At 39.9% G+C, this 27,083-nt stretch overlaps 2 protein-coding genes, 1 long non-coding RNA gene and 1 other non-coding gene across 4 annotated transcripts in view; 2 read left to right on the top strand and 2 right to left on the bottom strand.

Annotated features, from left to right (window-relative positions):
* LOC147283091 (uncharacterized) overlaps positions 1-22,956 on the top strand; it is a 90,807-nt gene extending 67,851 nt beyond the window's left edge. Inside the window, exons 5-6 of the long non-coding RNA XR_015123148.1 lie at positions 22,429-22,510; positions 22,873-22,956. This is a non-coding gene — a long non-coding RNA (uncharacterized LOC147283091). The remainder of the gene's footprint in view (positions 1-22,428; positions 22,511-22,872) is intronic.
* On the top strand, positions 5,445-10,805 carry LOC147283093 (uncharacterized). Its single transcript, XM_086246337.1, has 3 exons — positions 5,445-8,703; positions 8,803-9,687; positions 9,817-10,805. The coding sequence occupies exons 1-3, from the start codon at positions 5,445-5,447 to the stop codon at positions 10,803-10,805; spliced, it is 5,133 nt and encodes a 1,710-aa protein (XP_086102463.1).
* LOC147283094 (small nucleolar RNA R71) lies at positions 5,949-6,055 on the bottom strand. The gene has a single exon (XR_015123199.1). It is a non-coding gene; the product is annotated as a small nucleolar RNA R71 (small nucleolar RNA).
* On the bottom strand, positions 13,967-17,050 carry LOC147283092 (uncharacterized). Its single transcript, XM_086246336.1, has 2 exons — positions 16,361-17,050; positions 13,967-16,246 (listed from the first exon to the last, which is right to left on the bottom strand). Exons 1-2 carry the CDS (start codon positions 17,048-17,050, stop codon positions 13,967-13,969), a joined length of 2,970 nt encoding a protein of 989 aa, XP_086102462.1.
* Positions 22,957-27,083: the final 4,127 nt, after the last annotated feature.

Here is a 27,083-nt window from a genome sequence, read left to right as displayed (position 1 = left end):
CAAACCATTAGCTAACTTCCAAGAAATAAGCAACAATAACTCAAGACATTATCAAAGGATTAACCAAACTTGAATTGAAAAACTTGGATGTAGTGTGTGAAATAGCCAACATTAATACAACCCACGACTTAAGCTTCACAGAAGGTAAATAACCAAATAAGAACAAGCTTCAACTTCAAATCTCATCACGGATGTTCACTCCAATAAAAGCACTCGAAATTTGACTAGTTATTGTCACTCATAAATATGTGAGAGGAATCAAAGCAATATGATATACTCACATAATTGAAATAAAGGCTCAAGACAAATATAAAAAGATCTCATGGAAAGATATCACATACTTGAAACATTTAAACCATCCGACCATAGTACTTCCACACCTATTCTCCACATGAGGAACCACACTTCTCCTTGGATCAAGTAGGACTTTCACTAAGGTTGTAATGGGGCTTAGGGTGATGGGTGGAACAAGAAAAAGATATGGATGAACAAATTCTAAGGAATTCATAGAGCTTTCCATTATAACATCTTGCACTCTCATAGGCACGAAACTTCATATTGATACTGTCTTGATTTTTTTTTTTTTTTTTTTTAAACTAACTCCATTAGCTTTCTAATCAACCCATGTAACAAGTGTTAGGCCAATAACTCCCAAGCTAGATAGCTTTAGGGTATTAAGTGTAAAACACTCCTCGGGCTTAAAAACTCGAGTTGAAAAGGCATCGAAATTAGTTTTATTATTTTTTTTTTTTTAGATAGTATCCTTTACTTTCCACATGATTGAACAATTTGTGCAATTTTCCCTTAACAACGAAAATACTCTATAGAACTCCTTAGAAGGGTATAGGATAAACATATGATAGATTAAGGTGAGGAAAAATGGGTAAAGAACGAAAAAGCTTACATAAAAAGACACAAGGGGGTTAACTAGGGTTAAAAGTGATATGTGTTGGCTAGAAAGGCTCAAACGAAAGAAACAAGGCCTATATCACTTCCTTGGATCCATGTGGTTCATGAAATATGCCTCGAATAGATAATGAAAGTAGTTCTAGCAAACAATTTAAACATCCTCAAGTACTTGACTAAAACAAAGAATAATGAGATCACAACGACTTGTAGACAAGAAAATTATCGAATAGTATATAACACTCAAGAATGAAAGGCATAGGCTCAAAAGCTTACATAATAAGGGTTATATAAGTCTACACTAGCCTTATTTGGGAATTTAAATCATGTGAACTCCCCAATTGAACATCATATTAATATGGCCATGTGCAAAAAGATTTATCAAGTTAAATCACAAAATTATGGTTAACACAAAGATAATGTAAAGAATTAATGTCATGCTCACAATTCCTTAAAAGTTAATGGCAAATAAAATTCAATCTCATCATAGAATTGGGAAGTGACCACCGCAAACAATTAAAAACAAAACCCTAAATGAAAACAAAACTAAAAAAAAAATATTTTTTTTTTTTTTTTTTTTTTTTGCTCTAGAGGATCGGTCCTCAAAGGAGAGGACCGGACCTCCAGAGAGCATGGCTCTAGGAAGTGCATAGAAGGACCGGTCCTCAATGAGAGAGGACCGGACCTCCAGAAGCGAAGCTCCATTCCAGCTACAGAGAGGACCGGACCTCCAGAGAGGTCATCTTCTTCCAGCAGTGTAGAGGACCGGACCTCCAAATAGAGGACCGAACCTCTGGGCCAAAATTTTGAAATTTAATTTTTTTTTTTTTTTTCTAACACCCTAGAAATCTAAGAACAAAAACGAAAGAACTTGCCTTTCCCCCTAAACTTAAATGACACATTGCCCTCAATGTGAAACCAAAGAACTCAATCACCCACAACTTAAAACAAACATTGTCCTCAATGTTGAAAACAAAGAAAACTAATTCATGCAAAGTCAATTAAATAGAGAGAGAGGGTGTGAGAACTTCCCGGGTTTGTGTAGGTGTCTGGATGAGCAAAGCATATGTCGAAGTGGGAGAGGATGGACAATGTAACGAATGCTTGGGTTGCCTCCCAAGAAGCGCTAAGTTTAAAGTCTTCAGCCAGACGCAGTTCTTTAGATGATTAAACAATAGATGGGGGCGGTGCATGCACGTGCATGCTCTCTTTTCCAAGCTCAAAAGATTCATAGTATGGCTTCAAGCGATGTCCGTTCACTTTGAATATGTTTCCCGTCTTGTCATTTTGAATCTCAACTACACCATGAGGGAAAACATTAGTAACAACAAATGGACCGTACCATCTAGAACGTAACTTACCTGGGAATAGCCGAAGGCGTGAATTGAAGAGCAAGACTTTTTGCCCAATCTCAAAGTTCTTCCTTTGAATGAATTTGTCATGAAATGCCTTAGTCCTTTCCTTGTAAATCCGTGCACTCTCATAGGCATCATTCCTCATCTCATCTAACTCATTCAATTGGAGTCGCCTTGCATCTCCAGCCTCTTTCATATCGAAATTGAATTTCTTGATTGCCCAAAATGCTCTATGTTCAAGTTCAACCGGAAGGTGACATGCTTTACCATAAACCAAGCGAAAAGGAGACATACCAATGGGGGTTTTGTAGGCTGTCCTATATGCCCACAATGCATCATTAAGTCGCAAGCTCCAATCCTTCCTCGTAGGACTCACGGTTTTCTCCAAGATTTGCTTGATTTCTCGGTTACTAATCTCCACTTGTCCACTTGTTTGGGGATGATAAGGTGTTGAGACCCTATGTGTAATTCCATACCGCTTTAAAAGTGCCTCAAATGACCTATTACAAAAGTGACTGCCTTCATCGCTAATAATGGCTCTTGGTGTTCCAAACCTAGAAAAGATGTTGTCCTTCACAGAGCTCAAAACAACTTTTGAATCATTAGTCCGGGTAGGAATTGCTTCCACCCATTTAGAGACATAGTCAACAGCAAGGAGAATGTAAATAAAGCCATAAGAGGAAGGGAATGGTCCCATAAAATCTATGCCCCACACATCAAATATTTCAACAATAAGGATAGGCGTTAAAGGCATTTGATTCCTAGAGCTAATGTTACCGATTCTTTGGCATCTATCACATGTGGAACAATAAGTATATGCATCTTTGAACAAGCTAGGCCAATAAAAACCACATTGTAATACTTTAATGGCTGTTTTCTTAGGACCAAAATGTCCACCACATGCAGATGAATGACAAAAGGTAAGTATAGAATTAAATTCAGATTCGGACACGCACCTTCTAACAATCTGATCTGGACAATATTTCCATAAGTATGGATCATCCCAAACATAATACTTACTTGTTTTGACAAGCTTATCCTTTTGAGGTCGAGTGAGATCCTCCGGAATCAGTTTTGAAGCCTTATAATTGATAATGTCAGCATACCAAGGGTCCTTGGCGTCGAGGGTAAAAAGTTGCTCATCGGGGAAACTTTCACGTAGAGGAAGCATGTCCTCTTCTTCATTGGATCCATGCACCAGCCTACTCAAATGGTCAGCCACCACGTTTTCCCTCCCTTTCTTGTCTCTAATCACCAAATCGAATTCTTGAAGCAAGAGAGTCCACCGAATCAGTCGCGGCTTGGCGTCCTTCTTGTGGAAGAGGTACCTAAGTGCTGCATGATCAGAGAATACAATTACTTTAGTGCCAATAAGATATGATCTAAATTTCTCTAAAGCAAAAATAACAGCAAGCAACTCCTTTTCCGTAGTTGAATAATTCAACTGAGCATCATTCAAAGTCCGGGAGGCATAATAGATGGCATGTGGTACATTGTGCACCCTTTGTCCAAGCACGGCCCCCACTGCATAATCTGAGGCATCACACATCAACTCAAAGGGAACATTCCAATCTGGCGGCTGCATGATAGGGGCAGATGTCAAAAGCTCCTTAAGCTTGTCAAATGCAGCCAAGCACTCTTCATTAAACTCGAATTCCACATCTTTGCCAAGCAACCGACATAGTGGCCTTGATATCTTTGAAAAATCCTTGATGAAACGCCTATAGAACCCTGCATGTCCTAGGAATGACCTAATCTCCTTCACGGTTTTGGGGGGCTGCAAGCTTCTCACAATGTCAATTTTTGCCTTGTCCACTTCAATTCCCCTACAAGAGATAATGTGACCTAATACAATACCCTGATGTACCATGAAGTGGCACTTCTCCCAGTTGAGCACTAAATTGCATTCCTGACACCTTTTTAACACTAAAGAGAGGTTGTGAAGACAAATATCAAATGTGATGGGTGTCTAATGTCTCTGTCTTTAAGCCTATTTTAATTGGTTTTTGTAAGGTTTTTGGGTTAAATAAGGACTTATTACTTTGTTTTCTATACTTTCAGTTTGCTGGGACCACTGAGGGATTTTTGAATGAATATTTGCTGACAAGGCTAGGTGATTCTCCTAATGAAAGAAGGACTCCAAGTCAGCCCCTACTTCCTAGTGGTGCCGCAACCTAGTCCAAGGGGAAGGAGATTACTTGCTGAAAACGGGACAATATATAATAGGGCAGAGGCGTGGTTAAAGAGGATTCTTGGGAGGGCGTGAAGGAGGCTTGGACTGAAGACGTTGGCTGGAAGGAAGGACGCCACTTTGGAGAAGAGCAGTAGGCAGTTTGGGTGGTTTTTGCCATGACTTTTATTGGTTTTTCTTGATGGATTTGTGTAACTAAATATATTACTAGGGCAGGATGAAGCCCTAAGATGATAATCTAGTTCTATTGTTATTTTATCTTTGGTTGTTTTCTTGATAGTGGGATTCTTATTCACCGATTCATACTCGAATAATTACATGGATGTTTGATCACCATCTGGGTTGTTAATTGAGTTATTTGATGCAAACTTATGTAGATACCATACAGGGTTTGGGTTTAGCTTCATGTGGATAAGGTCTGTATATGCTTTGGGTAAATACCATACTCTTGGGATGTGCATGGCTAGTTAATAAATTCTTTGAACTCAAAAGACTCTTTTGCATGACAGATTTGTTCTAAATACCATAGGCGACGTGCATGTGAAAGTAATAGACTTGTTCTAAATACCATAGGCAAGTCGTGTCCAAAAGGATAGCCGACACTATTAATTAAGTGAACTGAAGATAAGGTGACTAGAAGTTAGATAGGATTTTTAGTGGTGGATTCTTTGCTCGAGTATTTTATTTAATTGATTGTTAACGTTACTTTGTTATCTTGTTGCTTTGCCCATATCTTAATTAAATATTGTCTTATTTATTTATTGTGAATCTCAATATCTCCGTTTAAATGAGTTGATTAACCAATCCTTGTGGTTCGACCTCGTACTTGCGTAACTCTATTCTACTACGGACTTGTGCGCTTGCGAGTAATTTAATTTGGGGTTTTTATTTGTCTTTTCTTTTAGGCATTTCAAAAATACCTATCAAGTTTTTGGCGCCGTTGCCGGGGATTGCGTCTAATTCAATTCATTAAACTGTCCTTTGCATGGTGGATGACTGGTACACGATCTTCGGATTGTGAACTTGTAGAATTTCAGCCGGAGATTGAACAAAAGCTCAAGGAAATTCGCAGGAAACGTAGAGAGGATAGAGAAGAGGAGATTCGTCAGAGGGAGGAAAGGATGGCTCTTGTACCCAACGAGACAATGGGAGACCTTGACATCCCAACAATTCCGACATCACCGTCGAGCATCATTCTCCCTGCGGCAGCCAGGAATTATGAATTAAAAAATATTCATTTTAACATGATTCCTTCCTTTCATGGTTTAAATAATGAAGATCCATTAGTTCATATTCGTGACATTTTTAACATGGTTTCTAATATGCCTTTGACAGAAGGAGTCACGGAGGAGCACTTAAGGATGAAGATCTTTCCTTACACTTTGAAGGACAAGGCAAAGATGTGGCTGAATTCTTTGAGGCCGAGATCACTAACCAGCTGGACTGAGATTCAAAACAAGTTCTTGGAGAAGTTTTTCTCAGCCCAGAAAACCGATGCATTAAGGGACAAGATCATGCAATTCAATCAACAAGCAAATGAGTCATTTTCTGAGGCATGGGAGCGATTTAATAATTTGTTAATTCAGTGCCCTCATCATGGTTTGCCTTCCCTTGTTTTAATGCGTATATTTTATAAGGCACTGACCGTTTCTAGTAAGGCTGCAGTGAATAACTATGCAGGTGGATCCATTAAAAATAAGACCACAGTTGAATGTCAAACTCTGTTTGACAGCCTAGCAATGGAAACGCAACATTCTGATGCGAGAGAAAGGTGTGCTGGAGTGAATGAGAGTAACCATTCGAATGTTTTTGCTTCAAAGGCGCAGGTTGATTCCATTGCCAGCAAATTGGATGCGCTACTTGCTATGAATGGGAGGACGCCATCACAAGAAATCTGCGCTATTTGCGATGTCATTGGTCATGCCACGATTTCTTGTCCCAATGGGGTTGATTTTCCGGAGTTTGTACAAGAACAAGCAAGTTTGGTGAATTCCTACAACCGAAATGTTAGGACTGACCCATTCTCAAATACATATAATCCTGGCTGGAAGTATCACCCTAACTTCTCATGGAGCAACAATAATCAACCACAAGCTCCACGTAACCCTCCCTTTCAGCAGACTCAAGCTCCAGTAGAGCCGAAAAAACTTGGGGTGGAAGACATGATGCAGCAGCTTATGCAAAATCAAATTCAGATGCAACAAATGTTTCAAGAGTCTCAAAAGGGCCAGCAAGCTAACACCAAAGCCATAGCAAGTCTGGAGACACAAGTCAGCCAACTAGCTTCTACTTTGACCGAAAGGGGGATGGGTAGACTACCTAGCCAGCCTGAACCGAATCCAAGAGGATTAGAGCATGCTAAGGTTGTCCGGACTCTAAGGAGTGGTAAGCCATATGATCGGAGAGAAGAAATTGCAGCACAAAAGCAAAAGGAAGCCGAGGAAACCATACCTGCCGCTGCACCTGAAAGTGGCGAAATTGAAAGCCCAATAAATGTTGCATCCGAGTTGCCTCTTGTCAACAAATATGTGCCTACTTTACCCTTTCCTTCCAGGCAGCAAAAACAGAAGCAGAGTGAGCACATGAAGGATATTTTGGAAGTGTTTAAGAAGGTTCAAATTAATCTCCCATTATTAGAAGCCATCAAGCACATTCCCACATATGCCAAGTTTTTGAAAGATGTGTGTACGAACAAGAGAATATTTGTGGACCATGAAAAAATTGAACTCACTAAGGAGTGCAGCGCCGTCCTCTTCAATAAGATGCCCCCAAAATTACAAGATCCAGGGAGTTTCACTTTGCCTTGTATTATTGGTGAATCTAAGTTTGATAAAGCTTTCTTGGATCTTGGTTCTAGTGTTAATCTTATGCCTTTTTCTATTTTCTCGCAGCTTGGCATCGGAGAGCTAAGAAAGACGTCTGTCTCACTACAGCTAGCGGATCGTTCAGTCACTTATCCTAAGGGCCTTGTCGAAGATGTGTTAATTAAAGTGGAGCAGTTTGTGATACCGGCGGATTTTCTGGTGCTTGACATGGAAGAAGATAGGAATCTTCCCATTTTACTTGGCCGGCCATTCCTTGCTACTGCTGGTGCATTAATAGACGTGCAGCAAGGTACTCTTAAGCTCAGAATTGATGGTGAATCAGTGGAGTTTCGAATGTTTGGCGCCTTAAAAAAACCCAGTGATGTGGAGGAGTGTCATCGCGTGGATGTTCTTGACCCGATTATACATGCTCAATTTTTAATTTCTTCAGCAAGTGATGAGCTGGAGACATGCCTTACGTGCTCTGAGTTTGAAGAATTTGCTGAGGATGAGACACTTGAGGTAGTGGCTGCACTTGAGGCGACACCCGCTGCAGCGCTACGATGGAGACAAGCTGTAGAACCTCTTGGCACGCCACCACCAGCTGCTGTACCTTCCGTAATTAAGCCACCAGTATTAGAACTCAAGTCGTTGCCATCTCATTTGAAGTATGCATTTTTGGGCGAAGCTGACACATTGCCAGTAATCATAGCATCAGATTTGAGCAAGACTGAGGAACTGAAACTGCTGCAGCTTCTAGGAGAAAATAAATCAGCTCTCGGCTGGTCCATTGCTGATATCAAGGGTATAAGCCCCGCGGTTTGCATGCACAGGATCTTTTTGGAAGAAGGGTCGAAGCCCACCATAGAAGCTCAGCGGCGTTTGAATCCAAATATGAAAGAAGTAGTCCGAAAAGAGGTACTCAAACTCCTGGATGTAGGCGTGATATACCCCATCTCTGACAGCCAGTGGGTTAGTCCTACCCAAGTTGTACCAAAGAAGTCAGGAATCACAGTGGTTGAGAACAAAACTGGGGAATTGGTGCCCACTCGAATGCAAACAGGATGGCGAGTCTGTATAGATTACAGGAAGTTGAACTCCTTAACCCGGAAAGATCACTTTCCCTTGCCATTTATTGACCAAATGTTGGAAAGGCTAGCCGGACACTCGCATTATTGTTTTCTTGACGGGTATTCAGGTTATAATCAAATTGCTATCGCTTCCGAAGACCAAGAGAAAACAACATTCACCTGCCCTTATGGTACCTTTGCCTACCGGCGTATGCCATTTGGCCTATGCAATGCTCCAGCTACATTCCAACGGTGCATGATGAGTATATTCTCCGATATGGTCGAAAGAATAATTGAAATTTTCATGGATGACTTCTCTGTTTTCGGTTTCTCTTTTGATAACTGTCTTGGAAATTTGAAGATGGTTTTGGAAAGGTGCAAGGAATTTAACCTTGTTCTCAACTGGGAAAAATGTCACTTTATGGTGAAACAGGGAATTGTGTTAGGACACTTGGTTTCAAGTCGCGGGATAGAAGTAGACAAGGCGAAGATTGATTTAATTGCCAATCTGCCACCACCCACATCAGTCAAGGCTGTACGGTCTTTTTTAGGACACGCGGGTTTTTATCGGCGTTTTATTAAGGATTTTTCCAAAATCAGCCGACCCTTGTGCAATCTTCTTTCTAAGGACACTCCGTTTCACTTTGATGAATCATGTTTACAAGCTTTTACCACTTTGAAATCTCTTCTCACTTCTGCGCCGATTATGATAGCTCCAGATTGGGGTCTTCCATTTGAATTAATGTGTGACGCTAGTGACTACGCAGTGGGTGCTGTTTTAGGACAGCGGAGGGACAAGCTGCCACATGTTATTTCTTATGCCTCAAAAACCTTGAACGATGCACAACTCAATTACTCCACTACTGAGAAAGAGATGCTCGCTGTCATTTTTGCACTTGAGAAGTTTAGATCCTATTTGCTTGGCTCTAAGATCGTTGTTTATACTGACCATGCTGCATTAAGGTACCTTATGTCCAAGAAAAATGCAAAACCAAGGCTCATTCGGTGGGTGTTATTATTACAAGAATTTGATGTTGAGTTACGGGATCAGCAAGGTGTGAAGAATGTGGTCGCTGACCATCTCTCCCGTCTAACTCACACTCATGAAAATGAAGACACCATTGTGCCATTGCGTGAGAGCTTCCCCGACGAACAGTTGTTTGCGGTCCAACATGTCACACCATGGTATGCGGATATCGCCAATTATCTGGCTGGAGGGGTGATGCCTCTTGAATTAAGTACCCAGCAGCGAAGGAAGTTTCTCCATGATGTCAAGTTTTACTTTTGGGATGAACCGTATCTCTACAAGTATTGCTCTGATCAGATGATAAGGAGGTGTGTGCCCGCTACTGAACAAGCAAGCATCTTACAATTTGCACATGATCATGCATGTGGAGGCCATTTCGGCTCAAAAAGGACAGCAGCAAAGATCCTACAGAGTGGTTTTTATTGGCCTTCCTTATTCAAAGATGCTCACACATGGTGTTCAGCTTGTGATCGGTGCCAAAGAGTGGGCAATATTTCTAATCGCAATGAGATGCCTCAGCATGGGATTTTAGTAATTGAATTGTTTGATGTCTGGGGGGTGGATTTTATGGGGCCTTTTCCCTCTTCATATGGCAATGAGTATATTTTAGTGGCTGTGGAATATGTCTCCAAATGGGTAGAGGCAGTGGCTGCCCCAACTAATGATCACAAAGTTGTTTTGAAACTTTTACAAGGCACCATCTTTCCAAGGTTTGGGACCCCTCGTGTCCTCATCAGTGATGGGGGGCGACACTTCATCAACAAACCTCTAAAGAATCTCTTGTCGAAATACAATGTCACTCACAAAGTTGCTACCCCATACCACCCACAAACAAGTGGCCAAGTTGAGGTTTCCAACAGAGAGATAAAGAGAATTCTAGAGAAGACAGTGAGTACTTCCCGCAAGGATTGGTCCCTTAAGCTTAATGATGCGCTGTGGGCATATCGGACAGCCTATAAGACACCAATTGGCATGTCCCCATTCCGTTTAGTTTATGGAAAGGCATGTCACCTTCCTATGGAGCTTGAGCATAAGGCGTTCTGGGCAGTCAAGCAACTCAATTTCGACTATGGTGCTGCTGGTGAACAGAGGAAGCTCCAGCTCAATGAACTTGATGAAATTCGTAATGATGCGTACGAAAATGCTAAGATATATAAGGACAGGACCAAGCTCTTTCATGACAAAACCATCTTAAGGAGGGAGTTCTTTCCTGGACAGAAAGTGTTGCTCTTCAACTCAAGACTTCGCCTGTTTCCAGGCAAGCTCAAGTCGCGGTGGTATGGTCCCTATGTTGTGGTACATGTTTTTCCACATGGTGCTGTGGAAGTAAGACACATTCAGAATGGAACAACCTTCAAAGTGAATGGGCATCGCCTAAAGCCTTACCTGGAATCACCATTCAACATTGAGAAGTCCTCAATACCTTTGGCCGAACCATCACCAGCACCTTAGCCATTCGATATGTCAAGCTAATGACGTTAAATTAAGCGCTCCTTGGGAGGCAACCCAAGCATTTCCTTGTTTATTTCTTTGTTTGTTTGTTTTACTTTTCATTTTTTGTTGTCGTTAAATCCTGCACTTACTTTGTTCTTTTTCAATTTTCAGTGGTCTGTTGCTACCTTCAGTGTGAGGACATAAAGTTTGGGGGGGGGCATAAATTTCCACCACCGACTCCAATTGGGAAGAAGCCAGTTCATGTTCCATTGCCCCAAGGGATTTTCGTGTCATTTGTGCGCGTCTAAGGTAGTCGGTGGTGTTCTCCAGCAAATGCTCTACAGAGGATGATGCTGGGTTGAGAAAGGCTGTTATCACGGGCCAAGGTTGAAGGAAGTCTGGGGGGGGTTTCAGTTTGAGGCCCATGTGGCCCACCAGGTGTTTAAAGGTTTATATTGGTCACGTTTATTAAATATCCAGCTTTAGTTATCAAGTTTTGGCTGGATATTTTGGGGAGCAGAGGCGACGCGAGGAGGCTAGGGCATGCCCTTCGCCTGCGCGATCTGAGCAGCACCATCGACGCCGTCGACGCCGTCTACCCGCTCCTTGGCCGTCCTCCGCAACGCACAGCCACCAGGTGTTTTCTTTCCCTCATCTCCCTGTTTCATTTCTGTCCTTGCGTGACTTTCTTGTGTCTCTCATTGAGGACAATGCTCGGTTCAAGTTTGGGGGAATTAATCAATGGGTTTGAGGGTGTGATTCTTAATGGGTATTACTCTGATTGATTCTGTTTTCCTTTGGTTCAATTTTTATTGGCCCCAATGCCGATGATAAGAAATTGCTTGTTTGTTTACCATTATTCTTACTTCTATTATGTTGAACGAAATGGGTATTGCTGGGTATTGTTGTGTTCTCACATGATTACTTCGTTAATTATGTCTCCCATGGTAAATCGAAAACTTGTTTTTGAGCACTCTACCAAGTTGGTGCAAATTCTTGTTAGTCTAAAGGCACATGTTATTCTACTTTAATGTCAGACATACTCTAGAACTTGTTCTAAGTATCACTTGAGGCGAAATCCTAAATAAATGCAATAGCTGGGAGATGATTTGGGCCATCTTTGTACTGTTTTTAACCAACCCGTTGTTCCCTCATTACCCCTGTAAACTTCCCATTGTGCGCCTATTTCTTTGACAGCCCCCACATCTCTACTTTACTACTCCTCAAACATGTTTCTTGTTCCTTATCTAGAGAACTAGTGAGTTAAAGAAAAAAAAAGAAAGCAAGGTGTGTGGCAGCAAAGGAAGTCCATAGGAATTGAGCCCTGTGTGATTTGTTAGAAACAAGTTTGGGTGCTGTTTCATTAAAAAAAAAAAAAAAAAAAAAAATGTAATGAAGTGTGACCAAAGAAGTCACGACCCTAGGGGATCATTGAGGTAAAAATCAGGAGGATCTAGGGTGAAGAGCCGTACAAATTGGGCCAACTATATTGCTTCCAAAGTGTTGCAAATTGTGAGATGTTTCTAAGTGTGCTCAAATCTTATGCATAATAACAAATTCCAAATTTTCTGTGCTGCCACTTTATGCTCATTTAGTTCTCTAGACTTTGAAGTTCTCATTCTCATGTCTTTGCTTAGCCAAGTACCCCATCCAGTGCTACAACCATTGCAAAGCCCTTTTGATTCTGTGATGTTGCATTTATTTACATTAGTGGAGAGATGATATAAAGAGCAAGCTTATGGGGTATGAAATTGTGGCTGTGAGTAAAGTGTGTGCGCATGTGCTTATTGGATTGCAAGTTGTTGTTCTGATTTTGGCTATTCACATACACACTTTAATTTGACTATGGTGAGATATTGTTAATCTTGGCATCATGTGTAGAACCCTTACAATGTTTAGGCAATTCCTTGGGCTGTTAACATAGTGGAATTTTGAGGCAATTTGGGGTCTGTAACTAGTTCTGTTTTAATTGGGTTATTGTGTGTTCTGCTCGAGGACTAGCAGGAATTAAGTTTGGGGGAATTTGATGGGTGTCTAATGTCTCTGTCTTTAAGCCTATTTTAATTGGTTTTTGTAAGGTTTTTGGGTTAAATAAGGACTTATTACTTTGTTTTCTATACTTTCAGTTTGCTGGGACCACTGAGGGATTTTTGAATGAATATTTGCTGACAAGGCTAGGTGATTCTCCTAATGAAAGAAGGACTCCAAGTCAGCCCCTACTTCCTAGTGGTGCCGCAACCTAGTCCAAGGGGAAGGAGATTACTTGCTGAAAACGGGACAATATATAATAGGGCAGAGGCGTGGTTAAAGAGGATTCTTGGGAGGGCGTGAAGGAGGCTTGGACTGAAGACGTTGGCTGGAAGGAAGGACGCCACTTTGGAGAAGAGCAGTAGGCAGTTTGGGTGGTTTTTGCCATGACTTTTATTGGTTTTTCTTGATGGATTTGTGTAACTAAATATATTACTAGGGCAGGATGAAGCCCTAAGATGATAATCTAGTTCTATTGTTATTTTATCTTTGGTTGTTTTCTTGATAGTGGGATTCTTATTCACCGATTCATACTCGAATAATTACATGGATGTTTGATCACCATCTGGGTTGTTAATTGAGTTATTTGATGCAAACTTATGTAGATACCATACAGGGTTTGGGTTTAGCTTCATGTGGATAAGGTCTGTATATGCTTTGGGTAAATACCATACTCTTGGGATGTGCATGGCTAGTTAATAAATTCTTTGAACTCAAAAGACTCTTTTGCATGACAGATTTGTTCTAAATACCATAGGCGACGTGCATGTGAAAGTAATAGACTTGTTCTAAATACCATAGGCAAGTCGTGTCCAAAAGGATAGCCGACACTATTAATTAAGTGAACTGAAGATAAGGTGACTAGAAGTTAGATAGGATTTTTAGTGGTGGATTCTTTGCTCGAGTATTTTATTTAATTGATTGTTAACGTTACTTTGTTATCTTGTTGCTTTGCCCATATCTTAATTAAATATTGTCTTATTTATTTATTGTGAATCTCAATATCTCCGTTTAAATGAGTTGATTAACCAATCCTTGTGGTTCGACCTCGTACTTGCGTAACTCTATTCTACTACGGACTTGTGCGCTTGCGAGTAATTTAATTTGGGGTTTTTATTTGTCTTTTCTTTTAGGCATTTCAAAAATACCTATCAAAATGAATCACCAAAAACAGAAAAATCATCCATAAATACCTCTATTATCTCCTCCACCATATCAGAAAAAATTGACATCATGCAACGTTGAAAAGTGGCAGGTGCGTTACATAAACCAAAAGGCATACGCCTATAAGCAAACGTACCAAATGGACAGGTGAAGGTGGTCTTTTCTTGATCTTCCGGAGCAATGGCAATTTGATTGTATCCAGAGTATCCATCCAAAAAACAATAATGACTATGACCTGCAAGACGCTCAAGCATTTGATCAATAAATGGTAATGGAAAGTGATCCTTACGTGTCGTGGTATTGAGCTTTCTATAGTCTATGCATACTCTCCAACCCGTTTGAATTCTTTGAGGCACCAACTCATTGTCTTCATTCTTCACAACGGTAATTCCGGATTTCTTGGGAACAACTTGGACGGGACTTACCCACTTGCTATCCGAAATGGGGTATATAATTCCCACGTCCAAAAGCTTCAAAACTTCCTTCTTAACGACTTCTTTCATCACCGGATTCAGCCTCCTTTGGGCTTCCCTTGTAGGTTTCGATTCTCCCTCTAAAAGGATCCTATGCATGCACTTTGTAGGGCTTATTCCTTTGATGTCTGCAATGGTCCAACCTAGGGCAGTCTTGTGCTCCCTTAGAACTCGAATTAGTTTGTCTTCTTCGGATGCGCTCAAATTTGAAGCAATGATCACAGGCAGCGTCGTTTTGTCACCTAAATATGCATATTTCAAGTTCTCCGGAAGGGGTTTTAGCTCAACCTGTGGTGCCTTCACAATAGAGGAAACAAGCTTATTAGTAGATAACGGAAGAGGCTCAAAAATAGAGTTAGACTTACCTCTTTGGGGAGGCAAGGCCTCAAGCATGTTCACAGCTTCAAGTACAGCTGTGTTTCCCTCTTTGTTCACAGTTTTAGGGCTTTGGATGAGTGCCCTTTCCAATGGAGTCTCTCCTTGTGATACATTAAACGTTTTTTGTACCATCTGCTCAAGTACATCTATGGAAAAACAAGCATGATCGTCATTAGGATATTTTAAAGCATCAAATACCTTAAATTCCACGGTTTCCTCATCGAATGCCATTGTGAGAGTGCCTTCATACACATCAATTTTTGTCCTTGCTGTTCTCATGAATGGACGTCCTAGAATCAATGGAAGGTCTTTTCCAGGAATAGGAACTTCCTCCATCTCGAGCACTAAAAAGTCGGCTGGAAAAATTAGCTCATTCACCTTGACCAAAACATCTTCCAACACTCCCTTAGGATACTTGATTGATCGATTAGCCAATTGTATGCTCACGGAAGTCTTCTTAAGCTCCCCTAAATTTAAGGATTCAAAAACAGAAAAAGGCATCAAATTAATTGAAGCACCTAAGTCTAATAAAGCATGTTCAAACCTTTGATTTCCAATGAGACAAGGTATAGTAAAACTCCCTGGATCTTTTAGTTTAGGAGGCAATTTACGCAATAGCACAGCTGAAACTTCTTCACTCAAGGCCACGGTTTCATGCTCCTTGAACTTCCTTTTATTTGTACAAAGATCTTTGAGGAATTTTGCATAGCTCGGAATTTGCTGGATCGCATCGAGCAAGGGAATGTTCACTTGCACTTTTCGGAAAGTCTCTAGGATATCCTTTGAAACTTGCTCCTTCTTTGAATTCAAAAACCTACGAGGAAAAGGAATCTTTGAAGTAATCGAATGATCCAAAAGAGAACTTACCTTAGAGTTGTCACTTGGAACCGTAAGCTTGGGAGAGGGGGCAGCCACAGTTTTGGTTGAATTTCTCTCTTTACTGTCATCCTTTCCCACCTCCTTTCCACTTCGAAGAGTAATCGCCTTTGCAGTTTCATAGCCTCCATTAGGATTTGGAATTACTTGGCTTGGAAGCTGTCCTGGCTCTCTTTGACTCAAGGAGGCTGCAATTTGTCCAACTTGGTTTTCAAGGCTCTTGATTGCTGTAGACATTTGTGCATGTGTTTGCCTTGTTTCCTGCATAAAACCTTGAGTGCTTAATGCCAAAGAATTAACTAACTCTTCTAAAGACTTACCTTGCCTAGGAGGTGGTGGTGGTGCAATTTGTTGAGGAAGAAACTGATTTTGTTGAACCGGTGTTGTTTGCACGTTTTGGTTGTTCTTCCATCCAAAGTTAGGGTGTTGCCGCCATCCTGGATTATAGGTGTTAGAAAATGGATCGATTCTTGGCTTTTGTTGCTGCATATAGTGTGCTTGAGCCATCTCTTCTCCATCACCATACAAACTTGGACAAGACTCCGTAGGATGTCCGGGATTAGCACACACAGCACACACTTGTGCTTAAGGGATTAACTGCTTAACAAGGTTAGTCAAATTAGCTATTTGAGGACCAATATCACTAACACTTACCTCATAAACACCTGCTTTCTTTGGGGGAGCTCTCCGGTAATTAAACTGTTGAGAGTTTGCTGCAATGTTCTCAAACATCTCCTTAGCTTGAGTAGCACTCTTGTTCATCAAGCCTCCTCCACTAGTAGCATCAACTATCATCCTCTCTGAATCGAGTAATCCCTCATAAAAGTATTGCATAAGTAGCCAATCTTCAATTTGGTGATGAGGGCACGAAGCTAGGAGTCTCTGAAACCGATCCCAATACTCATGAAATGATTCTCCATCTAGTTGCTGCACTCCCATGATCTCCTTCCTAATACGGTTTGTCTTTTGAGCTGGAAAGAACTTTGCAAGGAAATTGGAAGCCAATTCTGTCCATGTGGTGATAGATGCCCTAGGTAAAGAATAAAGCCACTCCTTGGCTTGTTCCTTGAGTGAGAATGGAAACAAACGCAATCGGATTGCCTCATCACTAATCCATCCATTGTGCATAGTCGCGCACACGGCAAAGAAATCCTTGATGTGTATGTGAGGATCATCCCCAGGCTTGCCATAGAATTGCGGCAAAAGGTGAATGGTGCCACTCTTGATCTCAAAGGTGGTCGTAGTGGCTGGATACGCAATGCAAGACGGCTGGTCCAATGCTCTAGGAACCGTGAAATCCTTCAAAGGTCGGGTGAGGTTGTTAAGTGCCAACTCGTCTCCCATCTTGATTGGAAGTGTAGCTTGCGTATTTTTATCTCGGCGGAGATAACGAAGTGTGTTCTCTAGTTCAGGGTCGTATGGTATAAGCTTGGAACCTTGCGAACGACGACCCAGCATATACCTTAAATTGAAAACAAAACTTAATTAGATAAACAATCCCCTGCAACAGCGCCAAAAACTTGTTGGTAATTTTTAACAACAATATTAAAACCTTGCAAGTGCACAAATCAAATGATAGTATAGTAAGCAAGCAAGGGTCATTCCCACAGAGATTGTAATCTAAAGAGATGTTTATCAATGTCACACAAAGAAAACTACAACACAATTAAACACGAAAACAAAATAAAGATTGAAATCACAAGGACTTCCACACACACGCCAACACCAAAGGGGTTTTGATTTAATTTTGTAAATAAAACAAAACAAGGAAAAGAAAACAAAACAGAATTTAAATTAGAGTTTCAGAGAAATTGGTTTAAAATCAATCAAGAACAATAGCTAGGACTCACTATCCACCTCCAAACAATCAATCAATCCATAAACAACAATAGATAATCAATTTCTAGCAAGCATATGATGACGACACTCACAACAAGATCATGGCATTTGACTCTAGTTGTATGATTCTCTCTTAAGTGTATGTAATGTGTATGGCATTTACATCAATACGTGTATTCTTAATTGAAATCTAGTATGGCATCTACTCAAATTAACAATCAAGAATCCATTAAGATCAAAGAGAATATGAGTGTCACAAAAACCCTAAAACATGGCATTTGTTATTAGGAATTCAAGAATCGATTTCTCATAACTAGTTCTTAACCCAATTATTCGTTGCAAACAAGAACACATTCAATATGGCAATTGACCTATGCTCTACAACAATTTAATTCCGATACATGCTTCAAAGTTAGCTACTCAAAGAATCAAAATATCAGAATTCACATAATATAGAGAAACCGAAATCATCACGCTTGTAGAAACTGAAAAATCCATTCAAACTTGTTTATAGAATTGAAATCATGTTTAGGGCTTCAAGATTAAGCCCTAACTAACAAGAAATTAGTTACTCATGTTCTTGGATGAACTCAAAAATAAATACATAAGAACTGAAAATTCAAAGAAGAAAGGAAAAGAAAGAACTCGCTGGCAGCTTTCTCCTCTTGCCGTTGCTCTCCTTAGGACGTGAATCCCCTTGTATGGGGCCTTGGCTGGCTTTTTATATGACTTACATCAAAGTCCTAAACCCTAAAATTGACTGAAAAGTCGTCCAAGAAGTCTTGGTAAACAAGGAATCCAAATAGGAAAGTAAAGATCACAATTCCTAACTCCACAGGGAAATACAGCTCAGCCCAATTGTCACACGATTTGGGGATCTTCGGCCTTCTATAAAAATCAGTAAAAATATATTTTAGAAAGATAAATGTCTTATCTTTCCAACCATATATGGCACGTAACTTGGAAAATTCGGGAAGGCTTCCGTTTCTTCATATTCACGTAACATGTACGAAACTGTCCTGTCTGCACGTGGGCTAACTTTACTTGTAAACCTGTACCAATTGGCTCGGTAATAAATTCTAGTAAAATCACAGATTGAACTTCAAGGTGTTAGCTTTCATTTCCAATTGGCCTTGCACTAAAATTCCTCCGAAAAGTTGATTTTCCCTTAAAAACCTTCTATGAGCGCAGAAAAGCTGAAAATCAGAAAAGTGAAGTAATAAGCCCTTTTCAAATCTAATTCTTCTACAAAACCTAAGTAAAAAGAGTACATAAATGAGTATATTTATGGACTTATCAATCGATCAAAAAAGTGGTAACGTGTTTTGCTTGGCTGATTCCGTTACCATTTTCTTGAGGTTTGGTTCAAGAAAATGGTAACTTCAATCAAGAATGTGGTAACTTACCATTTCGTGAGGAAATGTTACCATTTCTTGAGAAAAAAAATCAAGAAAATGGTAAGTTTGGTCAAGCTTGGGTTGGGTTACCACATTCTTGAACCAAATTACCATTTTCTTGATTTTTTTTCTCAAGAAATGGTAACATTTCCTCACGAAATGGTAAGTTACCACATTCTTGATGTTTGGTTCAAGAAAATGGTAACTTCGATCAAGAATGTGGTAACTTACCATTTCTTGAGAAAAAAAATCAAGAAAATGGTAAGTTTGGTCAAGCTTGGGCTGGGTTATTAGATTCTTGAACCAAATTACCATTTTCTTGATCGATCGATTAAGAAAGTGGTAACGTGTTTTGCTTGGCTGATTTGGTTAGTATTTTCTTGATGTTTGGTTCAACAAAATGGTAACTTCGATCAAGAATGTGGTAACTTACCATTTCTTGAGAAAATGTTACCATTTCTTGAGGAAAAAAATCAAGAAAATTGTAACTTTGGTCAAGATTGGTTACCACATACTTGAACCAAGTTACTATTTTCTTGATCGAACGATCAAGAAAGTGGTAACGTGTTTTGCTTGACTGATTTGGTTACCATTTTCTTCATGGTTGATTCAAGAAAATGATAACTTTGATCAAGAATGTGGTAACTTACCATTTCTTAAGAAAATATTACCATTTCTTGAGAAAAAAGATCAAGAAAATGGTAAGTTTGGTCAAGATTGGGCATGATTACCACATTCTTGAATCAAGTTACTATTTTTTTGGTCGAACGATCAAGAAAGTGGTAACGTTTTTTACGTACCCCACTGATTTGGTTACCATTTTCTTGATGTTTGGTTCAAGAAAATGGTAATTTCAATTAAGAAAATGGTAACTTACCATTTCTTGAGGAAAAAAATCAAGAAAATGGTAAGTTTGGTCAAGATGTAATTTTGTGATTGCATGTCTAAACGTAATTGGTAAACAGGAGCTTATATTTAATACTCCGAGAATGCAGTTGCATGTTTGTCTGTATACAGTTGCCTGCGTTCGTGGTTACCACATTCTTGATGTGAAGTTACCATTTTCTTGAATATAAGATCAAGAAACTGGTAACTTGGGTTTTAGGCAGTGTTTTGAAGTTACCAAGAATTACCACTTTCTTGAGAGATGCATCAAAAAAATGGTAAAACCCAAATCACACAGAATTTCTGCTCATCTCACTCTTCATTCAAAATAAACGCCTCACCCAGACTCTCTCTCGCCGCCCTCGCCCTCTCAGTCTCTCACTCTCTCGGTAAGCTATCCCTCCTCTCTTTCGCTTTTTAGCATTCTCTCTACCTCATCCTCTTGGGTTTCTTCTTTATGAAATAGGGTTTCAAATTAGGGGTTTTTTGGGGTTTATGTTTTTCTTCAAATTAGGGGTTTTCTTAGGTTTGTTTGTTTCTTCAAATTAAGTACACCTTCGTCCGACACTGGAGTCTCCCATTTTCTGCTTATCAAGTTTTTTTTCATTTTGGGGTTTTTATTTTCCTTCTGCATTTGGGATAGTTACAAGTTTGGTTTTTGGGCATGTTCGGCTCTGCATTTGGGTTTTGCATCTCACAGAGAGTGCAAAAAAAGACTAAGACAAGGAAATAGCCTTGTCCTTACCTATTGGCAGTGGCCCTGTTTACCTCACCATCATCGACGTACCCACTCGCATCCTCAAATATTGAGATATGGGTTGGTTGCTGCTATATCCAACTCCTCCAGCAAATTTATGGAGATATGAGTGAGAAACCGTAGCCCTAAAACAGTTCTTTTATGTACTATTGAATTTGTAGATCTCACTGGCGCTATCAGGTGCTCGGCCTTTCTCTCTCAATTCAATCTCTGTTTTTGTTTTTGTATTTTTTTCTTTTTTAAATCTATTTATGTTCTCAATCAAAGTATATATGGTTGAATTTTGTTGTAGGTTTTTGGTATTTCTCTGTATCTATGTGAATCTGGTGTTGGTTTTATAAATTTCTTTATGATTTCGTATTATAGATCAACACTTAATTCTGCTGGATATTCTGAGGCAAGAATAAAATCAAAAAAATCTGGCCTGAAGTTCCAGTTTTTGATATGCTTCCTTAGTTCTAAAATTATTTCTTCCCTTTTTCCTAATATAGATATCCAAGTGTATATATTGAGGTGATATTTTGAAACAGGATACTCGAACTTTGTTTACATGGGCTCTTGATGGTGAAATTCTTGTTCTTAACATTACCCAACAACAGATTTTTGCCTCCAACCCCCAATTAAATAGCATCAATGATTGCAGTTCTCATTTAAGAGGAATGATGCAAAACCCTGAATTTCTTTGTCAGTTGGCTTCTCCTGAGAATATGCAGGTATGGTAATGAGTTAGTTGCTTGCTTTTGGAATTTTGAAGTGTTTGTTTACCTGGGCTACCCAATTCACATGAGAAGTCTACTGGATTGGGTTTCTACTTTGTAGTTGTTTTGGTTTGTTGTATTTCTTTCTACTTTTCTTGTTTGTATGAACCTCTTGTATCACCTTGGCGGTTTTCCTTTTAATGGTTGAAGTATTTTCTATTTTTCTTTTTTAGGAACATGTTTTGGGTTGGGATCATTGTAACTTGTGGAGTTGGAAATTAATAAAGCTATGTAAGGTCTTGATGCATGTTTTAAGTGAACTGCAATGAGTAAGGGAATATGTTGGTTTTGACTTGCAATAGAGCAGATGTAATTGGACACTTGATGAAATTTATATGAATAATACTTGAGAAATGTTTAGCCTTTTCTTTTCCTTAGATGATGCTGGTTCAGATCAATTTGTAGCTTTCAACTCAATTTATCACTTGTTATGGTTTTCTTTTGTAGATTTGTATGTCAAGGGTAGTTAGTACGTACTCTGCATTGGGGTTTATTAGGTTTTTTGTAGTCGCGTGTGAATTATGGGAAAGATTTTCAAACATGTCATGCAAATTGGCCTGTAATGAGTTACAAGGAATTGTGTTAATGCATATTGGACTATAATGAGTTCCACAAACTTGGGAAGACTGATATTTTGATTAACATACTCTGCAGTTGAAGTAGCATTTGAGGATGAGAATACTGGTATGTTTACTTTCTTATCTATTTTGTTTAATTTGTTTTCTATGTAAATGTCATCATAAGAAGGAAAAATTGATAACTTTTATTGCTGCTTTTGTACTGTGACAACTGAGCCAGCTGTTTGTTTGAGTACTGGTAAGTCCCTCTTGTTAGTATGGTGTTTTATTATCTGTTTGTTATTTTTTCATTCTGGGCTTGAATGTTGTGTTCACTATTTATTCCTGGTAGATGTTGAGACGAATGTGTGCTTGGATAACAATGGTGGTTGCTGGAAAAATAAAGCAGCCAACCTCACAGCCTGCAAGGAATAGATCATAACTTACTAGCTCATCACATGCTTTTTGACAAATCAGAAAATCGTGTATTTTAACTCCTGTTCTTTGGGACTTTGGCTCGCACACTCAGGATACATTTCGTGGGAGGGTATGTGAGTGCCCCCTAGTTGATGGTGTGCAGTTCAAAGGAGATGGTTACACTAGCTGTGAAGGTAAAACAAAAAAACTATATATTTTTTGTTTATGTCAAAAAAGACATGAAAATTAAATAGAGAAGGCAAAAGTGTGGTTAAAAATTGTGGATTTTTTTAATGCTCCTGGTTTTGCATTCAAGTTGCTCAAAAGGTTTGATCAAGATTTAATGATCCTAGTTGTTTATATCTAGATATTGCAGACTTAGTTCTAAAAATAAATATGTATGGGTTACAGATCAATGGAAATCTGCACTGAAATTTCAGTTCTTATATTCTTCTTCATGTTAATCAAATTATAGCTAGAATACTTCCACTTTGCAAAAATTTTCCTTTTGTTGCACATTGTATTGCAATATATTAATATTACCATTGGCTTCCAGCGAGTGGGCCTGGGAGGTGCAAGGTAAATAATGGAGGTGGTTGGCATGAAGCTCAAGATGGACATACATATTCTTCTTGTACGGTAAGTGATCGTTATGTGTTCCCTTTTAAAAACAAAAACAAAAAACAAAAAACAAAACATTTTCTCTTGGAAAATATATTTATTTTTAATTGCTATTATTTCTCTAAACATGATGATGGAGAGGTCAAATACAAGTGTCCTGCTGGGTTTAAAGGTGACGATGTCAAAAGTTGTGAAGGTAAGAGAAATTAACGTCTTGGTATTTTTTGTTGTTGTCTTTCAATTTCACTGTAATAGTGTTAGTTTCTAAGATTTGTTATATTGGCTATTTTCCTTGTCAAAACCTTTGTATTTAATTTTATTAATCACTCACAAGCTCTAGGCTAGATTAAGGACAAGTTCAGCTGTATTGAAGAAGTCAAAAATGAACAAAGACTCAAGGTATACTGCACTTCATTCAATTCATGAAAAATAACAGTTTTTTGTCCATTTGACTAGTCCTAAAGAACAATGTTTTTCACGTACAGTGGTTGATACAGTGACAGACACTGCAGTGGGGCCATTTCGGGTTTTACTTTTAAAAGCCCATTTCATTAAAAGCCCATTTTCTGTTTTTTCCTAAACATGCATGTGCATTGCACATGACTTGGTTCCCCCACTGTATCAATCAGATCTGATTGCATCTCATTCTGACACACACTTACACACACCTCAGCACTATTCATCATCTTCTCCATTTCTGATTTTTGCAAAATAAAGCAATATTTGTTTTTACAGCTTCTCATTCCTATCCTTAGTAATACTCGGATACCCCTCTAGGACAAAAGGAATATGCCCCTTATTCGTCTCTTGTGGACAGCCATTGATTGGCTTCCACGTGGCTCGGGCAAACATGGAAATGGCGTGTGTGTGTACGGGTATATGTGATTGTAACGACCAGACCCAAAGTTGACTTTTAAAAATAATGGACTTTCGTCTTTGACTTTGGGCATGTTGAAAAGGTCTCGAGTCCACGAGTTCGTAGACACGCGGCACGCGTCAATCAGAGTTACGGTTTGAAAGATATGGGCGTTTGAAGCGAGGGGCAATTTCGTAAAATGGACAAATTGGGTTTAAAAATTTAATTTTTCTAGAAGTTTCTCTTTCTTTCTAGAATATTCTCTCTATTCATTATATACATCTCTCTCCCCGCACTCTCTCTCTCCTCTCCCCCCCCGTGCCAGTCTCTCTCGCCCCTCACCCTCGCCGCGCCTGTCACCGGCGCGTGACGGCGCGTCCGATGGCGGCTGGGCTCGGGTTTTGGCCTGCCGCCATCGCCTCCCTCCTCTCTCTCTCCCTATGGACTCCATTCCACCGGCCGATCACCCACGACGGAGAAACGACACAAAACAGGGCCGAGCCACCCCGCCGGCGATCTGTGTTTTTCGACGAAGTTGCGGCGCCGGACCACCTGGGTTCTCTTCCCCAGGCCACGGCGAGTCTGCCCATGACCTTCCCTCACGACGGTGACGCTCCACGACGACGATTCGACGCCACAAGGGTTGCGGCTGCACCACCGTGATTCCACTGTTCCGGCAGAAATTGGATGGCCGGACCTACTGGGCTTTGTTGCCCTCGTCATGGTGAGTTCAACCATGGTCTCCGTTCGTCCATACGAGGCTCCACGACGGAGCAATGAGCTCAGGAAGCCAAGCCAGCCGCCGGCTTCCGCCGCCGATTCCGGCGTTTCCGGCGATAATTGGCCATCGATCCAGTTACGAGAAATGATCCTCTAGGTATGGGCTTTCCTCCCCCTTGTTATTGCGTGTCAATTTTGAGAATCTAAAGATTTGAAATTTTAGGGCTTGTACCCATTTCGGGTTTATCTTGAATTGAGCATGTTTGAATAATTTCTGAGTTGTTTTTCGTCCAATTGAAGTGCCTAGGCTGTTTGGGGTTGATTTTTAGTCGAAAAACAATAATCTTTTTAGGATCTGTCGCCGCTGCCACCACTGCCTCCGCCACTGGTGGCGGCGGGTCAGCGGTCGTTTGGCTCACGGTGCCCACATTGAACTTCTAGGAGATCCTTGGAGGTTGTTTGGCGAGTTCTGTGAAATCTCCGTGTTGTTTAAGGTCGGGCAGCCACCGTGTGTGGTGGCGGCCGCCCGTTTTGGATGTTAAGCAACTAGTTGTGAATTTGGTATATATATTTAAGTTGGTTGTCTGGTCTTAACAGGTACTTGGGCTCGGGAAATCTCATTCACGATGCCGTTATGCTGCCGGATTTGGTATCCGAGTAATGGCACCGTGAAGGGTATTTCGGTCTTTTACGTAGTTAAAGTGTGAGTGAAACGTATCAGACTTTTAATGTAGAGTACCGTTAATAAATCGTCGGTTTGTGTGAATTGATGCTTTATGTTAGAGGAGACTAAGTATAGGATTTAGATTATGAGAAGGAATTGATGAGGATTTGAGGCTAAGGAATTAATTGGGAATTATAGAATTGCTTTGAGGATAATCGATGAATTAGAGAAAGGAGTGTTCATTGTCGAGGTTAGTGAATGATGATTAGGCAGTTATTATACAAAACGATCAAATTAATTAATGAGGAAATGCTAGTATGGTTTGAGTGACTGACAAGTGATGGGTCGTGAGTAGGAGTCAACTTCGGAAAAGATTTGGTGTATTTCAGACAAAACAGTAAGGGTTGATGATAAAGCCTATGTAGATGTGAGACTGAAAAGAAATACAAGAGGAGTTATATTGTGAAACAAGGATAGTTATGAGATGGTTTGGGAATGTTGTGATTGAGGTTGTGCGGGAATACCTGCCTGCCCGTGCATCGATTCGCTCTGTACGAGAAGTGGCGAGCATAGATACCTGCCTGCTCGTGCATTGATACGCTCTGCACGAGAAGTGGCGAGCATAGTTACCTGCCTGCTCGTGCATTGATACGCTCTGCACGAGAAGTGGCGAGCATTCCTGCCTGCTCGTGTATAGATTCGCTCTGCACGAGAAGTGGCGAGCATTCCTGCCTGCTCGTGTATAGATTCGCTCTGCACGAGAAGTGGCGAGCATACCTGCCTGCCCGTGCATTGATCCGCTCTGCACGGGAAGTGGCGAGCGATTTACAGTTTGTGGAGTATGAATTTTTCTTCAGAGGTCGATTTACAGTTTTGAGGGGATTGAGAAATGGATCTGAGGAAGAGATTTTGAAAGTAGTTTGAAAGCTAGAGGATTTCAAAGAGCGACGCGAGTGAAATTAGATAGTCTATTTTGTTGCTTTGTATGCTTGTGTGCATTCGTTTTCTAGGATTTGGTTTGGATAGGACTTGATAAAGTGTAGGCTTGAATCTTGAGAATGGACATTGATGAATGAATTATGCATTGAGGTTATGAGTTAGGAAGTGAACGATTCGAGATTGAGGTTAATAGTTGACGTCTAAGCATTTGATTTGTGGGATGATTATTATTTATTGATGGGATTTAAGATGTGAATTTGAGGAATTACATTTATCTTGATGCTTGGATATTTGTTGATGAATTTGTGATGTGATTGAGTAATTATAGATACTCTTGTGGATTATTTTAAGCATGGAAGTTGAGGGTTTTATTAAAGATAATTATTTTGTCTTTTATACGAGCTCTAGTGAGCTTACCAGGTTTGTTGTATAACCCGGTACACCATGGATGTGGTGTAGGATTTGTGTTTTACAGGTTAAGCAGGCTGAGGAAGCAGTGGGGAGAAGACGAGGCAGTGGGACCCACAAAGATTTATTTAATTGTTTTTACTCAGTGGTGTGTTTAAGATGTTTTTGACAGAATTATATTTACTTATGTTGTTGTGCATGGCTCAAAAGTGAGAGAAAACAGATTTAACAGTTTAATGTTCAGTATTTTTCATGGGCCCGAGGTTCGGGGTGTTTCAGTGATATTCGTTTCAGACTTTTGGCTGGGGGTCGATGAGCAGATTTTCAGTGGGTATTTTCGGGGGGAGTGCTCATCTTTTATCAAGTTAGAAAATGTTCATTTTATTTTCAAAATCAAAATGATTTTCTGAACTTGTTTGTTTCATCTAAAATTCTGAATGGGCTTGAGTGTTTAAATCTTTTCATATATTTTTCAAACACATTCATTTAGATTTTAGTTGAAGGATTCTGTATCAACCTTTTCATGCCTCTTGCTTGAGAAGGTTGATTTTTTTTTTTT

Source organism: Dryas octopetala, chromosome 6 (assembly GCF_963921425.1).
Source record: "Dryas octopetala chromosome 6, drDryOcto1.1, whole genome shotgun sequence".
Lineage (NCBI taxonomy): Eukaryota > Viridiplantae > Streptophyta > Magnoliopsida > Rosales > Rosaceae > Dryas > Dryas octopetala.
Note: the sequence above shows the minus strand (reverse complement) of the source record. Positions and strands in the feature narration are given on the sequence as shown.